Source organism: Spodoptera frugiperda, chromosome 18, assembly GCF_023101765.2.
Source record: "Spodoptera frugiperda isolate SF20-4 chromosome 18, AGI-APGP_CSIRO_Sfru_2.0, whole genome shotgun sequence".
Taxonomy (NCBI): domain Eukaryota; kingdom Metazoa; phylum Arthropoda; class Insecta; order Lepidoptera; family Noctuidae; genus Spodoptera; species Spodoptera frugiperda.
In genome coordinates, this window is record NC_064229.1 from 6,742,051 (window position 1) to 6,763,292 (window position 21,242).

At 37.3% G+C, this 21,242-nt stretch overlaps 2 protein-coding genes across 2 annotated transcripts in view; both read right to left on the bottom strand.

The window, feature by feature from the left end:
- Positions 1-5,851: 5,851 nt before the first annotated feature.
- On the bottom strand, positions 5,852-13,022 carry LOC118277884 (leukocyte elastase inhibitor). The gene is made up of 8 exons (XM_050700347.1): positions 12,854-13,022; positions 11,798-12,084; positions 9,686-9,899; positions 9,235-9,446; positions 8,710-8,895; positions 7,976-8,270; positions 7,358-7,761; positions 5,852-6,361 (listed from the first exon to the last, which is right to left on the bottom strand). The coding sequence occupies exons 1-7, from the start codon at positions 12,873-12,875 to the stop codon at positions 7,379-7,381; spliced, it is 1,599 nt and encodes a 532-aa protein (XP_050556304.1). The 5' UTR covers positions 12,876-13,022; the 3' UTR covers positions 5,852-6,361; positions 7,358-7,378.
- Positions 13,023-16,088: 3,066 nt separating this feature from the next.
- LOC118278054 (uncharacterized) overlaps positions 16,089-21,242 on the bottom strand; it is a 35,693-nt gene continuing 30,539 nt past the window's right edge. The window contains exon 14 of the mRNA XM_050700063.1: positions 16,089-16,600. Within this exon, the coding sequence (XP_050556020.1) occupies positions 16,185-16,600 (416 nt within the window). The 3' untranslated portion in view covers positions 16,089-16,184. The remainder of the gene's footprint in view (positions 16,601-21,242) is intronic.

Sequence of the window (21,242 nt, forward strand, 5' to 3'; positions counted from 1 at the left end):
CGACGAAGTTGCGATAGTAGTACTTATCGATACCTATTTAGTGCATATTATGTAAATATATTTTTTATAATAACTCTCGTGTGACAAACTAAACTTACTCAGTACAGTACAGTAGGCTGCACAACGTCGCCGCGTCTGCGCACGCTGTTTATGATGAATAGTCCCTCTGGGACTCGAAACTAGTAGAGATTTTCTCCGTTAAAGTATATGAGTAAACCGTGATTTTCAAATCAATTAAAATATCCCATTTAAATCAGCACCTGGATCCATTAATTTGTTGATTAAAATCAGCACTTGACTAGTCACTGGTTCTTACCGTTCAAGTTGGAAGTAAAAACATTTACCCTTCTTAACTATCTACACACTCAACAAAAGCCTTTAAAGAGAATGCCCAACCAACCCACCAAGAGGGATGTTAAACACTGATTAAACTATTATAACTTAGAAATTCCTGCTTTGTATTAAGCAATTACTTAAACTGCGGGCATGCAACATGGCCGCTGATTGGACAGTTGCATGTGCGATTGTAATCAAATAATCAGGAACTTGACTTTTCCTCGTGTTAGAGAGATGAAGGAAACATGAATGTAATTAATGGCATTCAATATTTTTGTCACGGCATCGGCAGTGGGAAAGTCGAAGGTTTTATAACTACAAAACAAACCAAATTTTTAGAGTGCTTTCCACCAGAGATGTGCTATGCTACGTTGCTGTGGATGCGTTTCTTTTTCCACCATTTATAATTATTGGTACACGTAGCTTAGTATTGATGGAAGCGGACTCAGCAAAGCTATGATATTTATATGGAAAGATACGAGCTATTGATAGTTTCCCTACTATCGATACATTGCATACTCGAGCTCCGCATCTTCCTCGCACAGCTACATAACTTATTATCAGTGGAAACGGTCACATAGGTTTACAGCTTAGCTATTACATCTTCATATTATATAATATCATAGCTACATAGCACATCCCTGGTAGAAAAGCACCCTTATAAACATATTACCCATGGAGAAAACATTAAAATTCAGAAGTAAGGTCTTATTTAGCAGTGGCAGTTTCTCTAAATTTTGCAATTTCTATGAACCATTTTTCTCAGCTTCAACACTTTTTAGTCTAGAAAATGTAGGCAGAAATCATTTTTGCAATAAAACTACATTATATGCATATATCATACTTAGTTCATAGTTCTACTTAGTTAATAGGTATATTGTTCAAAAAAGAAAGTTACCATTGTATTCTTGAAAATGTCGAAATAAATAAGCAAAGTAGGTGTGACAACTTTAAATATATAATATGAGCATCTGGTCAAACAGTGACCCAGAAAACCAAGGTAGGATTTAGAAAATGAAATTAGGACAAATATATATTTTGGATAATTATATATTCGGAAAAATCTTGTCTTGTACCAACTGTGTACAGTGCTTATCAAGTACACAATATCACCTTATCGCTTTAAGAAAGAATAAACGAACATGTGGTTTAGGAGTGCATAAGCATAGTTTTATTTGTCAAAGCCATTGTACCTCACCTCGAAGCCCGGCTGAAACGAGAGGAGCGCGTCTCCTTTAGTGCCTAACTAAAAAGAATTGGGCCACAGCAAATTGTCTCCCCTGAGGACGTGAGCTGTATTCCACACAGCACACGATCGAGGAGTAACCAGCATGGGTCCTATTTTTACTAACAGTAGTTAAGGTCTCTTTTTGTTAAATGGTAATGTGCGAAAACGAAACTGTTGAGCCGGATCGTGAGAGCATCGATCCCGCTCTTAGAAGGCACAGACGCAACCGTCTGCAGACAGACCTTTGGGGTCACGAGCGCTCAGAGTGGGTCTCTAGGCGCCCACCCAATGTCCTCAAGGAAGATGGTGGCCCAGTTGTTTCGTACCACAGTGAGGCTTAAGGAAAAATCACGTTTCCTTAGGGATATGCCGTAATAGGCGTTACACCGAAGAGCTCTATTAGAGAACCAAACCCCAATATGTGTTGATGATGGCCACCGGGTTGATTTTAGTGAAATAAGAATCCAACACTCCCTAGTTATTACTCTCCAAAAAGCTATGCGGCTTTCCAAGGTTCCCTCGTCATCAAAAAAAGAATATATAGTTTTATTACAAATCAATCATTAGGAGTTTATACACTCCTATATAAATAGCTCTTGAATTTTAAAAAGTTGTTGTTTTAAAAACACAAGTCGTAAAAAAATACTAAAAAACCTGAAGACCTAATCAACGCTTTGGAAAGTTAGAAAGATTCAATCGAAATGAGTGATTGACAGACACACATATGTTCATATTTTTATGACTACTTAATACATATACTGTTAATTTAAACTTCCAATCAATGTCTAATAATATTGGTTTATATAAAGGTTTTTTGTGTAACAACTGACGTGAGTGATCCACATATTATAACCACCATGGTTCGTGTCGTAGCTGGGTAAGCGGCTGTCTCGCAACGTGTGGCGGCTTCGATTCCCGCACGGAGCAACACTTTGTGTGATCCACAAATTGTTGTTTCGGGTCTGGGTGTCATGTGTATGTGAACCTGTATGTTTGTAAACGCACCCACGACACAGAAAGTAATTCTAGTGTGGGGCAACGCTTAAAGTAAAAAAATAACACCGGTCCCTAATTCTTTAGAAAACAATGTAACTTTTACTTATTCGATATTCAGTAGACTTAGATACTTGTTCTGATAGGAATTTTCCGCACATACCATACTGACCCACTATCAAGTTATTAAGTTGAAGTGTGCACGACTTTCAATCTACAATGTTCAAGATCATTCCAAACACCGCTCAAGATTCTAGATGATTTTGTTTCTAAGCACATTATTAAACATCATCATTAAACTATAGGACAATTATTGTACTTTTCGATTTCGAAATTCGCTTCACAGAATTTGTGATTGAGTTCGATGTGACAGTCTCACTCTTTATTTAGAAACAATAATAATTTTATTATGATTTCACTTACCAGCGTGCCAACTTGCTTAAGTGAATTTGTATTATTAAAAAACTACGGGCGCAGTATCACTCGCTCTGCTCAGCTCCTATTGCCCGTAGCGTCAAGTTTTAAGGCAATAATTTTTGAAATCAAACCAGAGCAGTAGTTCTAGAGTTTAGTATAAGATGTATTTAACTTATTAACAGGGTAATTTTAAACCTATGTACGAGTATTCCGGAACGGGTTTACCGGGGCTCCGGTGGTTTTTAGTCAATGAGAGTCTGACACTCCCTCTCGCCTCGCCCAAGACGGAAGAAGTCATTGGATTATGTACAAGTATGCTTTTGTTTTGGTCAGCAACAGGTCAGACGTAGGTTGTTTACCTGCCAATAATTATACTGAGCTTCTATGCCCTTCTCAGAATTATAATTGGATTGTTTTTGGCCTAAATACATACCACACATTTTTGTTTATTTTAGAATAAGTCCTGTTGGATGCCAATGGTATCCAGAACTGGTTGGTTTGACAAAAACAAGTTGTGTTTGATTTTAATTGGGGAGGATTTGAAAGATCTCTTAAAGTTTAAACTACTATTGGTTCGAATGTTGTGATAAGATCACGTTGGGATCTATTCTGATTTCTGTTCTCCTGCAGCTCCTGTAAAGCACGAGAAAGAAATGCCAAAATGTTGTTTACATTTTACGACACATAAAATATTAAGTTCATTCTTTTCAGTCTCTAGGCAAATTTATATTATTTTCATCCTCTAAAATAAAAATATTATTAACAATATTTCCTCACTTCAACAAAGGCAAGACTTGAGTCTCGAATCGATTCTTGTATTTAAAGAGAAGTAAACAAAACTGGTGCCATAATTTTTTGCGTGCCAAGTAAAATCGGTCCCAGCGCGGACGAAAGGACCCAAGTGTCCTAAAATCCCACTTTTAAAATGAAGCTTGTTTCCAAGCACGTCTGAAATGATTTAAAGATACTTTAAGTTGATATATGAATTTATTTATTAACCAGAATAGTATCCCATTTACATTTTACTGTATAAGTTGTATATTTCAAGATGTGTCCTACTGACTCCGTTTTGTTGTAACTAATGAGTATTTATTTTAATATATTAAAGGCTTGTTTCTGCAAAATACTAAACTGAAACGTATTTACAACGCCACTATTTATCGAGCCCATTTTCATGGATTTCGATCTGGAAACTTCTAATCGTGTTGTCGTCTTAAAATGACGCCATGTACTCGTATCTGGAAATTGGGCGAATGGGCGAATATAATACATATTTAAAGGAAGGATCTTCAAGGAGTTTGCTGTTTTTAGATACTTTAAAATGCGGTGAGTAGAGCTCGTGGGGTCCATAGACTTCGAGATTAGAAAATTGTTTTAAAAGCTGCTCAGCCCCCTTTTGTACCTCTTCACGTCGTCGCCATACTTACCGTATCTATACCACCTGTTATCAGATAAACATAATTGCCAACCAGGTTGTTACTTATAATTAATCGAAAGTTTTGGCTGTTCACACAGCTGAATCTGCTTGAAACTCAGTGACATTCCGAATCTACTTGGAACATGGATAGGAAAGAAAAGACGATATCATTACGTGATATTGATTGTACCAAATGATTTTTTTTTCTTTTTGAATGGACGTTAAGGGTTCACTAAAGATGTACTATGCAACGTTGTGTGAATGCGTTTGGTTTCCACCAATCACATTCATCGGTACACATAGCTTAGCACTGGTGGAAATGGACTCTGCTGAGCTATGATTTTTATATGGAAAGATGCGTGCTATGGATGGCCTACTATCGATACACCGCTTACTCGAACTTCGCATCTTCCTCGCATAGCTACTTTGCGGTGGCGCATCTTCATAGCACATCTTACTCGCACAGCTACATAGCTGCTACTTAGCTATTCCATCTTGTAGCATAGCACATCTCTGGTGAAAAAGCACATTAAGACAGGCAGTCCTGTTATACCGTCAATTCAAAATTAATTTGAGTTGTGAATATCAACATGTCAGCAGAATGTTATAGAATCAAATTTCGTGATCTTGATACTAGCCTTAGGAAGTTGAGTGCGATGACCAGGTCTACAAAAAATGAGGTTATCACGATATAAGAAGTCGTGATGATTGACTTTGAAGGTAATAAGCATGATGCTATCTACCTACCTAATAAATACTCACCTACTTATATTAAGTCAATTTCATTTTCTTTGTATTGAGGTTCTGTACCTAAATTTGTTTTTATTTCACGTTCAAATAGAATGTAGTTGAGTCTATTAGGAACTGTGTTCAATACCACTTTCGATTTAAGAAACCCGGAGAGAAAAAGCTACAGGGATTTTTGTCATACATGTTTTGCCCCAGTCAGGACTCTAAATCTGCGACTAGAACCCTAATCAATCACGTTTGCGGTCACCGGACCCGTGAAAAATTTATGCGTAAATATATTCATAACAGCATTTTTGCAATATTCATAATTTGCATGTGACACACCGGATAGACATGAAACACAATGTCATTGTAGGTAATACAAATAATAATTGATACAATTTTATGATAGCAATCAAATTAAAAATTGTATTGAAAATTGAAAAAATCTTTAACCTTGGAACTTTAATAACAATTTGCCTGATACAATCCGGTTCATGACCTGATTTTGGAATATATTATTGAGTACATACAGACATGAATCATTATGCAGAACTATAAATGCAACCAAAATACCAAAGGAAAACACGTTTGGTGGATGGATGTGTTAAAACATTCTTTAATATGTATTTTTAATTCGGCAATACTTTTGGTCTCCAGGCAAACTTTAATTGGTCAGAAATATCGTGTCATAAATACACACACCGGCAAAATTAATGAAACACAAAAAAGACAGTGATTTTTTCATTATTCGCTTCTTATTAATGTTTTTTCGATTCATTTTGGCTTGGATATTCAAAATCAATATAACACAATAGAAACTAGGGTTAAACATTAGTTATTTACAGATCATTACAAAAAAAAAAGAAATTTAAGTCATTTAGAATTTATTGAATATTTTTTTTATTTAATTATCATAAATAATTAATTTTATTTATTTATTTAACTTTATCCTGGAATTCTGGACCAAATCTGCCCAATTTCTTCTATTATAAATTATAATTCCCCTGAAAATACACTTTAGAGTCCCCCAAGAGATATTTTATCAAATCAATTGTACCTATGTTGGTTAGTTACCCTAAATAATTAACCAAGTCCGTTGTAGCATGTCATTTTTGTAGTATTTAGGTACATGTAAAATATTTAGTTATTGATGAGTAATGAAATGTTACATAGTGTTACTTATGAAAAGACTATTAATAATTTCCTTAATATTTTGATGTTAGGTATGTCAAAATAATAATATTTTAGGGAACAGAGAGTAAAGTTCCCTAAGAAAAGGAGGATCCTCCGACCAGGCGAGGTGATCAGCCTGGCGGGCTTTCTGCCCAACTGTTGTTCGTTGGGATTTTCTATCCGTGTTATTTCGCATGTAAACTTCGTATGTGCGATGCAGGATATTTGTGACGTCATCCATTGATTTGCTCGTCGATAGTCTATGTGCGACTTCTGTCATCTGTCACTTGTTACTTGTCAATGTGTCGCCACATCACTCCCCCCCAAGACCGGAGGTCGATCCTGTTGAGACGGCTGTCGATGCTTGAGATGAGCGGTGCCAGAGCCAGTGTAGAATGTCCCTTAGTTCCAGTGAGTCGGAACTGTGCCGCTGAATGCCCAGTGAGTCGGGTGAGCGGTGCAGGGTGATACTCCAGTGAGTCGGAGTAGTGAGGCTCGCAGTGTCCCACGGTGAGTCGGGGAATTGATGCTGCGAGGGTAGGTGCGTAGTGGCGTAGTAGTCTGCGTTGACGGGAGGAAGGTGTCCTCAGACCGTGTGCAGAGAATGCTGTGCCTAGACGCTGATGAGGCCGTAGGGAAGAACCAGGCTGCATATCTTCGATGTAGCGTGTGGTGGTCCCTGATGAGGCCGAGGATGCTGGTTGGCTGCGACTTGATTACCGCTCAGCGGAGAAGTGATGGGTGAGGGAGATGACGATAAGGATGACGGTGCTGATCTGCTCCGTGAAGGTTGGTTTCAATCACGTCGGGGTCACCACTTTAGGGAACAGCGAGTAAAGTTCCCTAAGAAAAGGAGGATCCTCCGACCAGGCGAGGTGATCATGCCTGGCGGGCTTACTGCCCAACTGTTGTTCGTTGGGATTTTCTATCCGTGTTATTTCGCATGTAAACTTCGTATGTGCGATGCAGGATATTTGTGACGTCATCCATTGATTTGCTCGTCGATAGTCTATGTGCGACTTCTGTCATCTGTCACTTGTTACTTGTCAATGTGTCGCCACAATATAAAACTTAAAATTATCTTACTCTACTCCAATGAAATGGTATGGCACTCGACCCAAATAACCGGAAACCTTTCGGAACCAGCCTATCGGAAGCGCATCATAGTATGGCCTCGTGGAATATTCTGTAATCGGTTGACTCGTAGACTGTGACGGATCACTTGTTGGCTGACTTGGTTGGTTGGTTGGCTCAATTGGTTGGTTTGTTGGCTGACTTCTTTGGTTTGTAGGCCGACTTGGTTGGTTTGTTGGCTGACTTGGTTGGTTGGTTGGCTGACTTGGTTGGTTGGTTGGCTGACTTGGTTGGTTGGTTGGCTGACTTGGTTGGTCGGTTGACTGACTTGGTTGGTTTGTTGGCGGAATTGGTTGGTTTGTTGGCTGACTCGGCTGGTTTTCAGGCTGACCTATAAAAATATATTTACTTAGTCTTATTTAAATTTTGGCACAAATAATTACTATCAAGAATGATGACAGTAAAAGAAAATCAATATTGTTTGGTTACTCGCTTCTAGCTACATATCGTAATGTAGAAGGCACATTACAAATCTTATCCCTTTTTTCTTAGTCCCTGTTGCAAAGGGTTATTTTAAAATGCTACTATTTAACACAAATACGTACCAAACTTATTATTAGTAACAGCATCGAACTCTGTGGGCTCTTCAATCTTTCCCTCAAATAGGACGACACCTTTCTCATTGTCCCAAATGAAGAATATGAAGGGCCTATTAACAAGAAGTGGTACAAAATTGTTCATGAGAGGTACCAACATATCAGCGGTTGCTGCTGCAGCAATAGTTCCCTTCTCGTCAACAGACATGTAGACCTTATGGAATATGGTGTTCAAGTGAGCTTCTGCACCATCAATGATACCTGACAGGTTTGCAGCAGGAGAGAATAAAGTTGATATGCCCATCTATAAAAAAAGTTGCTCAATTGAATGAATCAATTTATGAAATTATTTATCACTCAGAATCTGAAGATTAACAAAAGATGTTTTTTTTTCAAAAACAACGTTGCTTGATACGGGTGCGTTTACAACGATACAAATTCACGGATACATGACACCCGGACCCGAAACAACAATTTATGGATCACACAAAGAGTTGTTCCGTGCGGGAATCGAACCCGCCACACGTTGCGTGACAGCCGATTGCCCAACCACCGCGCCAAAAGGTTGTATAGTTTAACTATCGTCTAGCAATTGACCGCAGAAGTAAATACTGATAGTCACAACACAAGTATTATTGAGTTTATACATTATTTCTAGTTGTATAAGATACACAAAGTCTAAGTAAATATAAAGTTATATAACGAACGTAATGTAGTATTTATTATGTTAAAATAGTACTTACGTTCTTCAAAGGTGCTACCATATCGTCTCCATACACAACAGTGAACTTGGGCATCGTGAGGACGACGGGTGTAGGCTGCAACATATTGGATATCTTCAGCAATCCGATGTAGGGAAGATCACGTATGAGAGCCAATCCAGCATCACGGTCTTGGGGCATGAGGATCATCATTGAGTAACGCTTGTTCTGCCAAAGAAAAAAATATTTGTTAAATACGATAATTATGATAATTACAGAGATGAGGAAGATAAATAACACTGCAATTAATATACATACATTAAACAGTATCAGGAAAGACAGTGTAGTAAATAAACCCAAGTTACATCAAACTAGACGTGAATGACTCGAAACTTGCAGTAAATATAATATGTATGTCCATGAAGAAGCCCATGGCCGAGTTTTGTAAGAAACAACAGAGGTGGGCGGAGGGGAAACATAAACATAGATTACTATATCGTAACACCATGACTTATTTTTGATAACCCTTTGATAAGTAAGGTGTCGTAGAAATTTTTGCCAACTCACCTGGTACGGCAGTTCCAAGGCATGAGCTCTCAAGTCGTCCACGTGGGCATAATTGAGTTCTGCTTCCAAATTCATCATGGCTACGGTTTTACAAACACCGTTCCTGTAGAAACACTCTCCATGGGTTTGCTTGCGGTCGAACTCGTTGAGCCAAGTCCCTTTGAAGTAGAGGGCACTTGTCAACAATAACTCCGCCTTAGGATTGATGTGGGCTGGAATGACAAATACAACAAAAGTAAGCAAAAAGTAGTTTTATACATACATAACATCCCGTCAGTCGATACACTAGTTCGATTCTCGGAATCATAAAGATTATGGAAAACAGGTAAACCCTCCATTGCCATTAAAGGCATTATTGCCTGTCACACACCTTATTAAGAATATAGCACATTTCCTTAAGGTTCAAGGGTGTTTCGGAGAGTACTGTATGGATATGAAACTGTTCCCTTACCTTGATCTAAAATAGCTGGGATCAAGCCCCCAGTTTTACTGTTCACCCAGCCATTGATCTCATCGGCGGCAGTGCGTGGATCATTGAAATCTAATTTGTTCACTTTAGAGAAATAAACACGTTTCGCCAACATTTCGTATTCTTTCTTCAGCTGCAATGGCTTCGACACGAACAGTCCGTTCGCATTATGTACCGTCACACTTGATGAGTTTATCTGAAACAAATTTTGTGGATTTTGAGTGTGAAATAGTATTTTATTAGAACAATTGATATGACTGCCTGGAAGGTTTTTAGGGCATGACTGAACCTAAACCAGATAATTTGTTATACTATCGAAAAAGGTAAAATATTTTTATAACCTGAGATAAAACTATCACATCACATCACATCACATCATCAGCCTATATGTGGCCACTGCTGACCAAAGGCCTCTTCTCACGTGGAAAAGATTTGAGCATTATTCACCACGCTTCCTCAATGCGGGTTGGCGATTTCAAACTTATAAGCCCAGGTTTCCTCACGATATTTTCCTTTACTCGGATAAAGTCACATTGATACTTGCCGTTAGTAGGTTTCGAAGCCACGCCCATGAGAAGCGGGTGTCTTAAACCACTGGGCCACCTCGTCATTTTTTTAGCCACCTCTATATGATCCCATAATTTTAAAACAATATTAAATCTAAATTACATGGACAACAACGTACGAGTATTTAATGTCCACGTCCATATAACTTAGAACCATATGTATTTATGTAGTTTACCTTAGATAAATTATTTTCAAGGTAAGTGTATTTTACAAGTTAACTGTATTTATACACAATCTTACATTTATATCTGGAAAGTAAAAACTCAACACCCTGAGAAATATTCACCGCCACTCAACTTGTATGGAATTCCCCAACAACCCTTATATTAATAGTTTAATATGTACTGCAGCCTCTTTTAACATTAAACTAGTTCTATAACGACTTTCTGGAAATCGGTTTAGCTTTAGTTTCTGTGCTTGTCATATCCCGTAGAACATCTAAATAATTATGCATAATATGCATATATAGGAGGTGAGCCTATTGCCATACAATGGGCACAATTCCAGATTCCATGCTGCTACTGGGTATTTTTCGAAAACCGAAAAGATCTCAGTAAAACTTTGCCCGACCCGGGAATCGAACCCGAGACCCCTTGTCCGACAGTCGCACTTGCGACCACTTGACCAATGAGGCAGTCGTTATGTATAGGAACATGTAGGCTTCCTCAAGACCAGCAGCGCACTTCTATCTCCTCTGATATTGCGGATGTCCATGGGCGACGCTGATCGCTTACCATCAAGTGTGCGTCTGCTCGTTTGCCCCACTTATCCCATAAAACAAAGAAAGACAGAACGTTACCTACTTCTACACAAAATGAAGTTTTATTGATTTCATATTTCGCTGTATTTATTATTACGATTACAAGAACTCAATATATTCGTTTAAAACCACGCTAGTCGAAGTTGATCTATGAATAAGAAACCTATTTTTACCTAATGTTTACGCCGAAACTTCTTAGTTTCTTGGAAGTATTTAAAGGTACCTAATGCACTCGTCACACTGGTTCTCATAGACTGGTCTTAATACATGCAAATCACAAGTTGAGGAAGACAGATACAAAATATTTCACGTTGTTTCCTTACAAAATTTTGTTCGGAGAGAGTACGGGGGAATTACACCACTAAGGCTACCCACTGACCCACAACTTGATTCCCCCTGGTCCTTTCCATCATCGAACCACAAGAGAATCGGCGAGGCGTCACCATTTCTTGGTAGATATCCCAACCACTCGCACGAAGCGCTTCGCTTCAAGCTTCCTTGTGCGAACTGCTAGGAAATGGAACTCCTTGCCCAAGTCTGTGTTTCCTGATGGGTATAACCTGAGTGTCTTCAAAGCCCGAGTGAATAGGTTGCTTATGGGCAGACGTGCTCCATCGTAGGCCGCATTATCACTTACCATCAGGTGAGATAGCGGCCAAAAACGTCGACCCATCAAACGTAAAAAATTGAAACCTTGCCTCATCTAAATGTATAATTTCCTGCCCCAATTTACCTGAAATAAGGAAAAGTAAAAAAAAACCCATTACCTCTAAATCCATCATAAACTGACTGAGCTGCTCTCTATAATCTGTTTTATAAGGTAACAGTCTTAGTGCCGTCTGGATTTCTCTAGCTGTTGCACCCTGGGCACCTTCCATTAACATCGCTAAAGTAGACTTGATGCTGGCTGGAGACACCATCACGTTTCCACTCTTGCCTTCAGCGACATATCGAAGGAGGTCGATGTCAAAATAGTTTAGACGCGAATTGAAAACTTTAGCCAGCCTCGGTGGTATGTGGCAGTCTAAACTTTGGATTGATGCGAAGATTACAACTGGAATTAAATTAAGAAATACTGATTAGGGTCTTAACTATAGTGTCTATAAGAAACTTTGTCAAATGCAGGTTCAAAGTCAAATAATTTATTCCAATTAAACCTTTTATAGGTACTTTTGAAAATACAAAAAGAGTGTATTTCACATTTAGGGCTGATATTAGCTGCGGACTGTTTATCGGGATTACCGGGGCTCTGGCTCGAAAAGCGAGAGTAGGAACGGGGTGGTTTTTAGTCACTAAGAGTCTAAAAATCGAACCATTAGTTTTCACGTGATGCCTGAACATACAGACAGACAGACAGACATACAGTCATACAGACAAAAAAAAATATTCACATTTTGATATTCACGGTTTGATATCGATCCAGTAACACCCCCTGCTATTTATTTTTTCAATATTTTCAATGTACATAATTGACCCTTCTGCGGATTTATTATATGTATAGATAAAAGTATTCCTATAACGTAATTCATCATAATCATTTCAGCTGTTTAGGCGTATAATTGTAAGAAACAAACAAGACCGTTTTCCTAACAAAATATTGGTTACGCTTTACTTATAACTTGTTAGCTAGCAAGCAGTAACTATCTTAAAACATATTTTATATATTTACAATAACTTTAAAGAACATGTCCATAGAGATTATTGCGTTAGAGAAAATACCGATTCTAATTATCTTTTGAAAACAAAACAGCATCTCGGTCCCATTCAATCTTTGCATCACAAAAGAGGGACATTTAAGCAAATACTATTGATAAAACACTTACCAATGGCTATAGACAGACGCATTTTTCTTCCTGTTATTTATATTTATTAACACATAATTTTAATACACGAACAGGTAACGTCAGACCTCGTCTACCTCACGCACTGGCTCCGAAGTATATGGAAGTGTGGAAGACACAGCTGTGACGTAGCTGTAAGGTGACTAACGTAATACCCTTTAGTATTAAACACCAAACATGTTTAGCCTGATGGTATTTACGTCTAAAGGTGGTTTGGGTTTTGTTGGTTGGTTTTTTGTGGTAATATCATGATCATTGGTTGATTTAGCGTCCAATTTTATTATATTGAATGTAACAATAAGCTGACGGTCTCTTAACGGTACAGTTAAAACATAAGGGGCTAAGGGGTCTACAGCCAACATTTGAACTGAATCGAATGAAGAATCGATAAAATTGTACAGTTAAATTTGGACAGGTAAATCTTAAGGTGTGTAGGCTTTAACTATAACTCTGCCTCTGAACTGTGAGTCTAAATCTGCGACTAGAACCCTAATCAATCACGTTCGCGGTCACCGGACCCGTGAAAAAGTTATCCGTAAATATATTAATAACAGCATTTTCGCAATATTCATAATTTGCATGTGACACACCGGATAGACATGAAACACAATGCCATTTAATACAAATAACTATTATTGATACAATTTTATAATAGCAATCAAATTCAAAATTGTATTTAAAATTTAAAAAATGTTTAGCCTCGGAACTTTAGTAACAACTAGTGGTTGAAATTCGACCATATACGATTTAATTTACAATACCACTTAACATACGTTCAAGGATAATTTTTATTTAACGAATTGCTATTAGTTTTGTAAAATTCAAATTAATATATTCCGGCGCATCATGAACAGGAAAACAAATATGATGAGATAAGTACCTACTATGCATGGTAGTGTGTGTAATGTTTTATTTATTGACTAGCTTCCGTCCGCGACTCCGGCCGCGCGGATGTCGGTCTTCGCGTGGAAGTTTTATTTCTCCATTTTGTGTAACTCTGACAATGACATCTTATAAATATCTATTGGACCCAAATACGGCGAGGCCCATAATAATTAAGGAGATCCCTCTATTGAGCTACTGCTGTTGAGCAGAATAAAACTGAAAAATAAAGATATTTTTCTACGTATTTTTCCAGGATAAAAAGTATCCTATTTTATGCCCAGGATAATAAGGTATAAATTATGCTGAACTCGAACCGTTAGTTACATGTGATGCCTGAACATACAGACAGTCAAAAAAAAATCACATATTTGGGTTTGGTATCGATCCAGTAACACCCCCTGCTATTTATTATTTCAATATTTTCAATGTACAGAATTGACCCTTCTACAGATTTGTTATAATATGAATGAATGAATAAGAGTGTTATAAACGTAAGAGTAGACAAAAATATAATCAGAAAGCTCCGAACTGCTAAGCTATCGGGATTTATACGTGTTATTGTGAGTCAATCATAAAAGATAGACATTTGCTGTCGTGGAATATTTTTTAAACAATTTTAAGGAGAACATTTCCGTTATACATGATTTCTGTGTAGCTTTAACCATTAAGACTGCACACGCGACGGAAGCTTAAAAAATGGAGTAAGTTCTCCAGTTTTCCCAACATTTCCCTTCACTGCTCTGCTCCTATTGATCGTATCGTGATGAAAAGTATACTATAACCTGCCCAGGAGTATGAAGAACAATTGTACCAAGTTTCGTTGAAATCTGTCGAGTGGTTTTTGTTTCTATAAAGAACATACAGACAGACAGACAGACAGACAGACAGACAGACAGAAAGACAGACAGACAGACAGAAAGACAGACATAATTTTTTCTGATTGCATTTTTGGCGTCAGTATCGATCACTAATCACCCGCTGATAGTTATTTTGGAAATATATTTCATGTACAGAATTGACCTCTCTACAGATTTATTATAAGTATAGATTTAATGTACTTTATAAGCATTATTTTTGAAAAATATTAGCGTTCTGCACTTCTCCTACACATAAACTATAAGTGTACCAAATTTTATGCTCCTACGTCCGTGCAATTTTCGTAAAAAGCGTTCAAAGTTTTTTCATCACGTATTAATATATAGATTTTCCTGATACAATCCGGTTCATGGCCTAATATGGATAAATATGGATGCATACAGACATGAATCATTATACAGAACTATTAATGCAACTAAAATAGTAGAGGAAAACATGTTTGGTGGATAGATGTGTTAAAACACTCTTTAATATGAATTTTTAAATGGGCAATACTTTTGGTCTCCAGGCAAACATTAATTATTGGTCATAAATACACACACCGGCAAAATTAAAGAAACACAAAAAAGACATTGATTTTTTCATTATTCGCTTCTTATTAATGTTTTTTCGATTTATTTTGGTTTGGATATTCAAAATCAATATGACACAATAGAAACTAGGGTTAAACATTAGATAGTTATTTACAGATAATTACAAAAAAAAAAGAAATTTAAGTCGTTTAGAATTTATTGAATATTCTTTTTATTTAATTATCATAAATAATTAATTTTATTTAATTTTATCCTGGAATTCCAGACCAAATCTGCCCAATTTCTTCTATTATAAGTTATAATTCCCCTGAAAATACACTTTAGACTCTAAAGTGTATTTTCAAATTATAACTCTAAAGTTTAGAGTCACCAAGAGATATTTCATCAAATCAATTGTACCAATATAGGTACAATTGATTTGATGTACGGTACCGTACCAATATATATTGCTAGGAATGACAGTTTTTAAGAGCCTATAAAAGCAAACGTCACTGGGTTGACAGGCCCATTTGCTCGAGAGTCGTCGAAGCGGTTACATCGCTCAAGGATCGTGAGACTTATATTTTTCTATTCTTATGTACTTTCTTATAATTTCTTTGATTATTTATGTGCAAATTGATTGTGTGGTGATTTGTTCTAGATAAGCCTTGCTTTTAGTAATTGTTATTTTGTTCCTTAAATTAAAAAAAGAAATGTTATTTTAGTTTTAGTTTGTAGAATGTTGTTTTTTTAAATACCCAAGCTTCTGATCGCTAATAATATGTTACCCTAAATAATTAACCAAGTCCGTTGTAGCATGTCATTTTTGTATTATTTAGGTACCTACATGTTAAATATTTTAGTTATTAATGAATAATGAAGTGTTACATAGTGTTACTTATGCATAGTAATAGGAATTGAATTAGATTACTAAAAAAAGACACTTAATAATTTCCTTTATATTTCGATGTTAGGTATGTCAAAATAATAATATAAAACTTGAAATTATATTACTCTATTCAAATTAATTAAATGACTAATCAACCGAAATAACTGGAAACTTTTTGGAACCAGTCTATTGAAGGCTCATCGTAGTATGGCCTCGTGGAATATTCTGTAGTCGGTACACTCGTAGACTGTGACGGATCTCTTGTTGGCTGACTTGGTTGGTCTGTTGGCTGACTTGGTTGGTTTGTTGGCTGACTTGGTTGGTTTGTTGGCTCACTTGGTTCGTCTGTTGGCTGACTTGGTTGGCTTGTTGGCTGACTTGGTTGGTTGGTTGGCTCAATTGATTCGTCTGTTGGCTGACTTCGTTGGTTGGTTGGCTGACTTGGTAGGATTGTTGGCTGACTTGGTTGGTTTGTTGGCTGACTTGGTTGGTTTGTTGACTGACTTGGCTGGTTTGTTGGCTGACTTGGTTGGTTTGTTGGCTGACTCGGTTGGTTTTCAGGCTGACCTATAAAAATATATTTACTTAGTCTTATTTAAATATTTGGCACAAATAATTACTATCAAGAATTATGAAAGTAAAAGAAAATCTACATTATTTGGTTACTCGCTTCTAGCTACATATCGTAATGTAGAAGGCACATTACAAATCTTATCCCTTTTTTCTTAGTCTCTGTTGCAAAGGGTTATTTGAAAATGCTACTATTTAACACAAATACGTACCAAACTTATTATTAGTAACAGCATCGAACTCTGTGGGCTCTTCAATCTTTCCCTCAAATAGGACGACACCTTTCTCATTGTCCCAAATGAAGAATATGAAGGGCCTATTAACAAGAAGTGGTACAAAATTGTTCATGAGAGGTACCAACATATCAGCGGTGGCTGCTGCAGCAATAGTTCCCTTCTCGTCAACAGACATGTAGACCTTATGGAATATGGTGTTCAAGTGAGCTTCTGCACCATCAATGATACCTGACAGGTTTGCAGCAGGAGAGAATAAAGTTGATATGCCCATCTAGAAAAAAAGTTGCTCAATTGAATGAATCAATTTATGAAATTATTTATCACTCAGAATCTGAAGATTAACAAAAGATGTTTTTTTTCAAAAACAACGTTGCTTCATACGGGTGCCTTTACAACGATACAAATTCACGGACACATGATACCTGGACACGAAACAACAATTTGTAGATCACACAAAGAGTTGTTCCGTGCGGGAATTGAACCCGCCACACGTTGCGTGGCAACCGATTGCCCCACCACCGCGCCAAAAGGTTGTATAGTTTAACTATCGTCTAGCAATTGACCGCAGAAGTAAATACTGATAGTCACAACACAAGTATTATTGAGTTTATATATTATTTCTAGTTGTATAAGATACACAAAGTCTAAGTAAATATAAAGTTATATAACGAACGTAATGTAGTATTTATTGTGTTAAAATAGTACTTACGTTCTTCAAAGGTGCTACCATATCGTCTCCATACTCAACAGTGAACCTGGGCATCGTGAGGACGACGGGTGTAGGCTGCAACATATTGGATATCTCCAGCAATCCGATGTAGGGAAGATCACGTATGAGAGCCAATCCAGCATCACGGTCTTGGGGCATGAGGATCATCATTGAGTAACGCTTGTTCTGCCAAAGAAAAAAATATTTGTTAAATACGATAATTATGATAATTACAGAGATGAGGAAGATAAATAACACTGCAATTAATATACATACATTAAACAGTATCAGGAAAGACAGTGTAGTAAATAAACCCAAGTTACATGAAACTAGACGTGAATGACTCGAAACTTGCAGTAAATATAATATGTATGTCCATGAAGAAGCCCATGGCCAAGTTATGTAAGAAACAACAGAGGTCGGCGGAGGGGAAACATAAACATAGATTACTATATCGTAACACCATGACTTATTTTTGATAACCCTTTGATAAGTAAGGTGTCGTAGAAATTTTTGCCAACTCACCTGGTACGGCAGTTCCAAGGCATGAGCTCTCAAGTCGTCCACGTGGGCATAATTGAGTTCTGCTTCCAAATTCATCATGGCTACGGTTTTACAAACACCGTTCCTGTAGAAACACTCTCCATGGGTTTGCTTGCGGTCGAACTCGTTGAGCCAAGTCCCCTTGAAGTAGAGGGCACTTGTCAACAATAACTCCGTCTTAGGATTGATGTGGGCTGGAATGACAAATACAACAAAAATAAGCAAAAAAGTAGTTTTATACATATACAGCGTGTAGCAAAATACCCATATACATCAAGAAGCACTGAAGAATACAGGTTGAATAGTATCTATACACAAAGTTTCAACTTAAAATACGTTTAAAAAAAATTGGTACAAAAAATTGGTTCTTGATTTTAAATCATCATACTAGGGTCGTTTGAAAGGTCCGGGCAAAATCAGAGAGATAGCACTACTGGCGTGTATTGAGGTTATGTCTAGTTAGTAGCATCTCTTGGAAGAACACACACCAAGTTTCAGCCACATCGGTCTATTTTTATATCTTTGGCATTAGTTTGAATTGAAGAAGTCGAGTGATTTTCAAAAAATGGACAAAAAAGAATTTCGTGTGTTGATTAAACACTATTTTTTGAAAGGCAAAACGCATCAGGAGGCTAAAGAAAAGGTTAATAAATATTATAGTGACTCTGCACCTTCGGTTAGAACAGTTTATATGTGGTTTCAAAAATTTCGGAGCGACCATATGGGCACAAGTGCCGCTGAACGATCTGGACGCCCTGTTGAGGTTACTACTCCAGAAATCATTGATAAAATCCATGATATGGTGATGGATGACAGAAGAGTGAAAGTGCGTGAGATTGCTAGTGCTGTGGGCATTTCGAATGAACGGGTACATAATATTTTGTATCAACATTTGGACATGAAAAGGCTATCCGCAAGATGGGTGCCGCGATTGCTCACGCTTGACCAAAAACGAAATCGTGTGAAATGTTGTAAGGACGGTTTGCAGCTGTTCCAGAAGAATCCGCAGGACTTTAAACATCGTTTCGTCACTGTGGATTAAACATGGATACATCACTAAACTTCTGAGACCAAAGAACAATCTAAACAATGGGTTACCCAGGGGGAAATCTGCGCCAAAAAATACTATTTGTATTACTATTTGTTTCCCAATATAAAGAAATGGCTGGCGGGAAAAAGGTTTTATTCAAACGAGGAGGTGATTGCAGAAACAAATGGCTATTTTTCAGACTTGGACAAATCATATTATTTGGAAGGGATCAAGAAGCTAGAGCAGCGTTGGACGAAGTGTATAAGCCTAAAAGGAGACTGTGTTGAAAAATAAAAACGTACACCCAAAAAATTAAGAACATTTTATTTTTGCACGGACTTCAAACGGCCCTCATACAAACGTATCACAACACTACAGGGGTCACTCGCTAATTACGAAACATTTCTTCTGTAAATCTGATCGCCTAGTACCTATATCTACCTAATTTTGATGTTCGGTTTCTGGAATTTTATGTATTGGAAAAATTCATAACTTCGTTTCATGAAAACATGAGTTTAAAAAACCCTTCCCGTATCGTTTGTTATGTTATCTAGAAACCGTGCACTTGATATGTATACCCCCTTTTTGTTACACCGTCTATAACATCCCGTCAGTCGATACACTAGTTCGATTCTCGGAATCATAAAGATTATGGAAATCAGGTTAACCCTCCATTGCCATTAAAGGCATTATTTCCTGTCACACACCTTGTTAAGAGTATAGCACATTTCCTTAAGGTTCAATGGTGTTTCGGAGAGTACTGTATGGATATGAAACTATTCTCTTACCTTGATCTAAAATAGCTGGGATCAAGCCCCCAGTTTTACTGTTCACCCAGCCATTGATCACATCGGCGGCAGTGCGTGGATCATTGAAATCTAATTTGTTCACTTTAGAGAAATAAACACGTTTCGCCAACATTTCGTATTCTTTCTTCAGCTGCAGTGGCTTCGACACGAACAGCCCGTTCGCATTATGTACTGTCACACTTGATGAGTTTATCTGAAACAGATTTTGTGGATTTTGAGTGTGAAATAGTATTTTATTACAACAATTGAAATGACCGCCTGGAAGGTTTTTAGGGCATGACTGAACCTAAACCAGATAATTTGTTATACTATCGAAAAAGGTAAAATATTTTTATAACCTGAGATAAAACTATCACATCATATCACATCATCAGCCTATATGTGGCCACTGCTGACCAAAGGCCTCTTCTCACATGGAAAAGATTTGAGCATTATTCACCACGCTTCCTCAATGCGGGTTGGCGATTTCAAACTTATAAGCCCAGGTTTCCTCACGATATTTTCCTTTACTCGGATAAAGTCACATTGATACTTGCCGTTGGTAGGTTTCGAAGCCACGCCCATGAGAAGCGGGTGTCTTAAACCACTGGACCACCTCGTAATTTTTTTAGCCACCTCTATATGATCCCATAATTTTAAAACAATATTAAATCTAAATTACATGGACAATAACGTATTTAATGTCCACGTCCATATAACTTAGAACCATATGTATTTATGTAGTTTACCTTAGATAAATTATTTTCAAGGTAAGTGTATTTTACAAGTTAACTGTATTTATACACAATCTTACATTTATATCTGGAAAGTAAAAACTCAACACCCTGAGAAATATTCACCGCCACTCAACTTGTATGGAATTCCCCAACAACCCTTATATTAATAGTTTAATATGTACTGCAGCCTCTTTTAACATTAAACTAGTTCTATAACGACTTTCTGGAAATCGGTTTAGCTTTAGTTTCTGTGCTTGTCATATCCCGTAGAACATCTAAATAATTATGCATAATCCGGCATTGGTACAATGCATATCACGCCCCAGCCGTCGCGAGAGACACTCCGGGCGTCGGGGTATCGCGCGACGATCTCCGGCAGGATCAGACCACCACAGATGGGGCGTCATTGGTTGATTTTCCCCCTCAAAAAAAAAAAAAAAAAAAAAAAAAAAAAAAAAAAAGCCTCTTTTAACATTAAACTAGTTCTATAACGACTTTCTGGAAATCGGTTTAGCTTTAGTTTCTGTGCTTGTCATATCCCGTAGAACATCTAAATAATTATGCATGCGTTCCCCAATGACAGCGATGCGGACGAG

Coding starts and splice junctions, on each gene's coding strand:
- LOC118277884 (XM_050700347.1), bottom strand. CDS start 12,875: ATGCGTCTGTCTATAGCCATTG. Junction 12,085..12,853: donor GCGTCTGTCTATAGCCATTG/GTAAGTGTTTTA, acceptor ATTTAATTCCAG/TTGTAATCTTCGCATCAATC. Junction 7,762..7,975: donor TGTTACTAATAATAAGTTTG/GTACGTATTTGT, acceptor ATATTTTTATAG/GTCAGCCTGAAAACCAGCCG.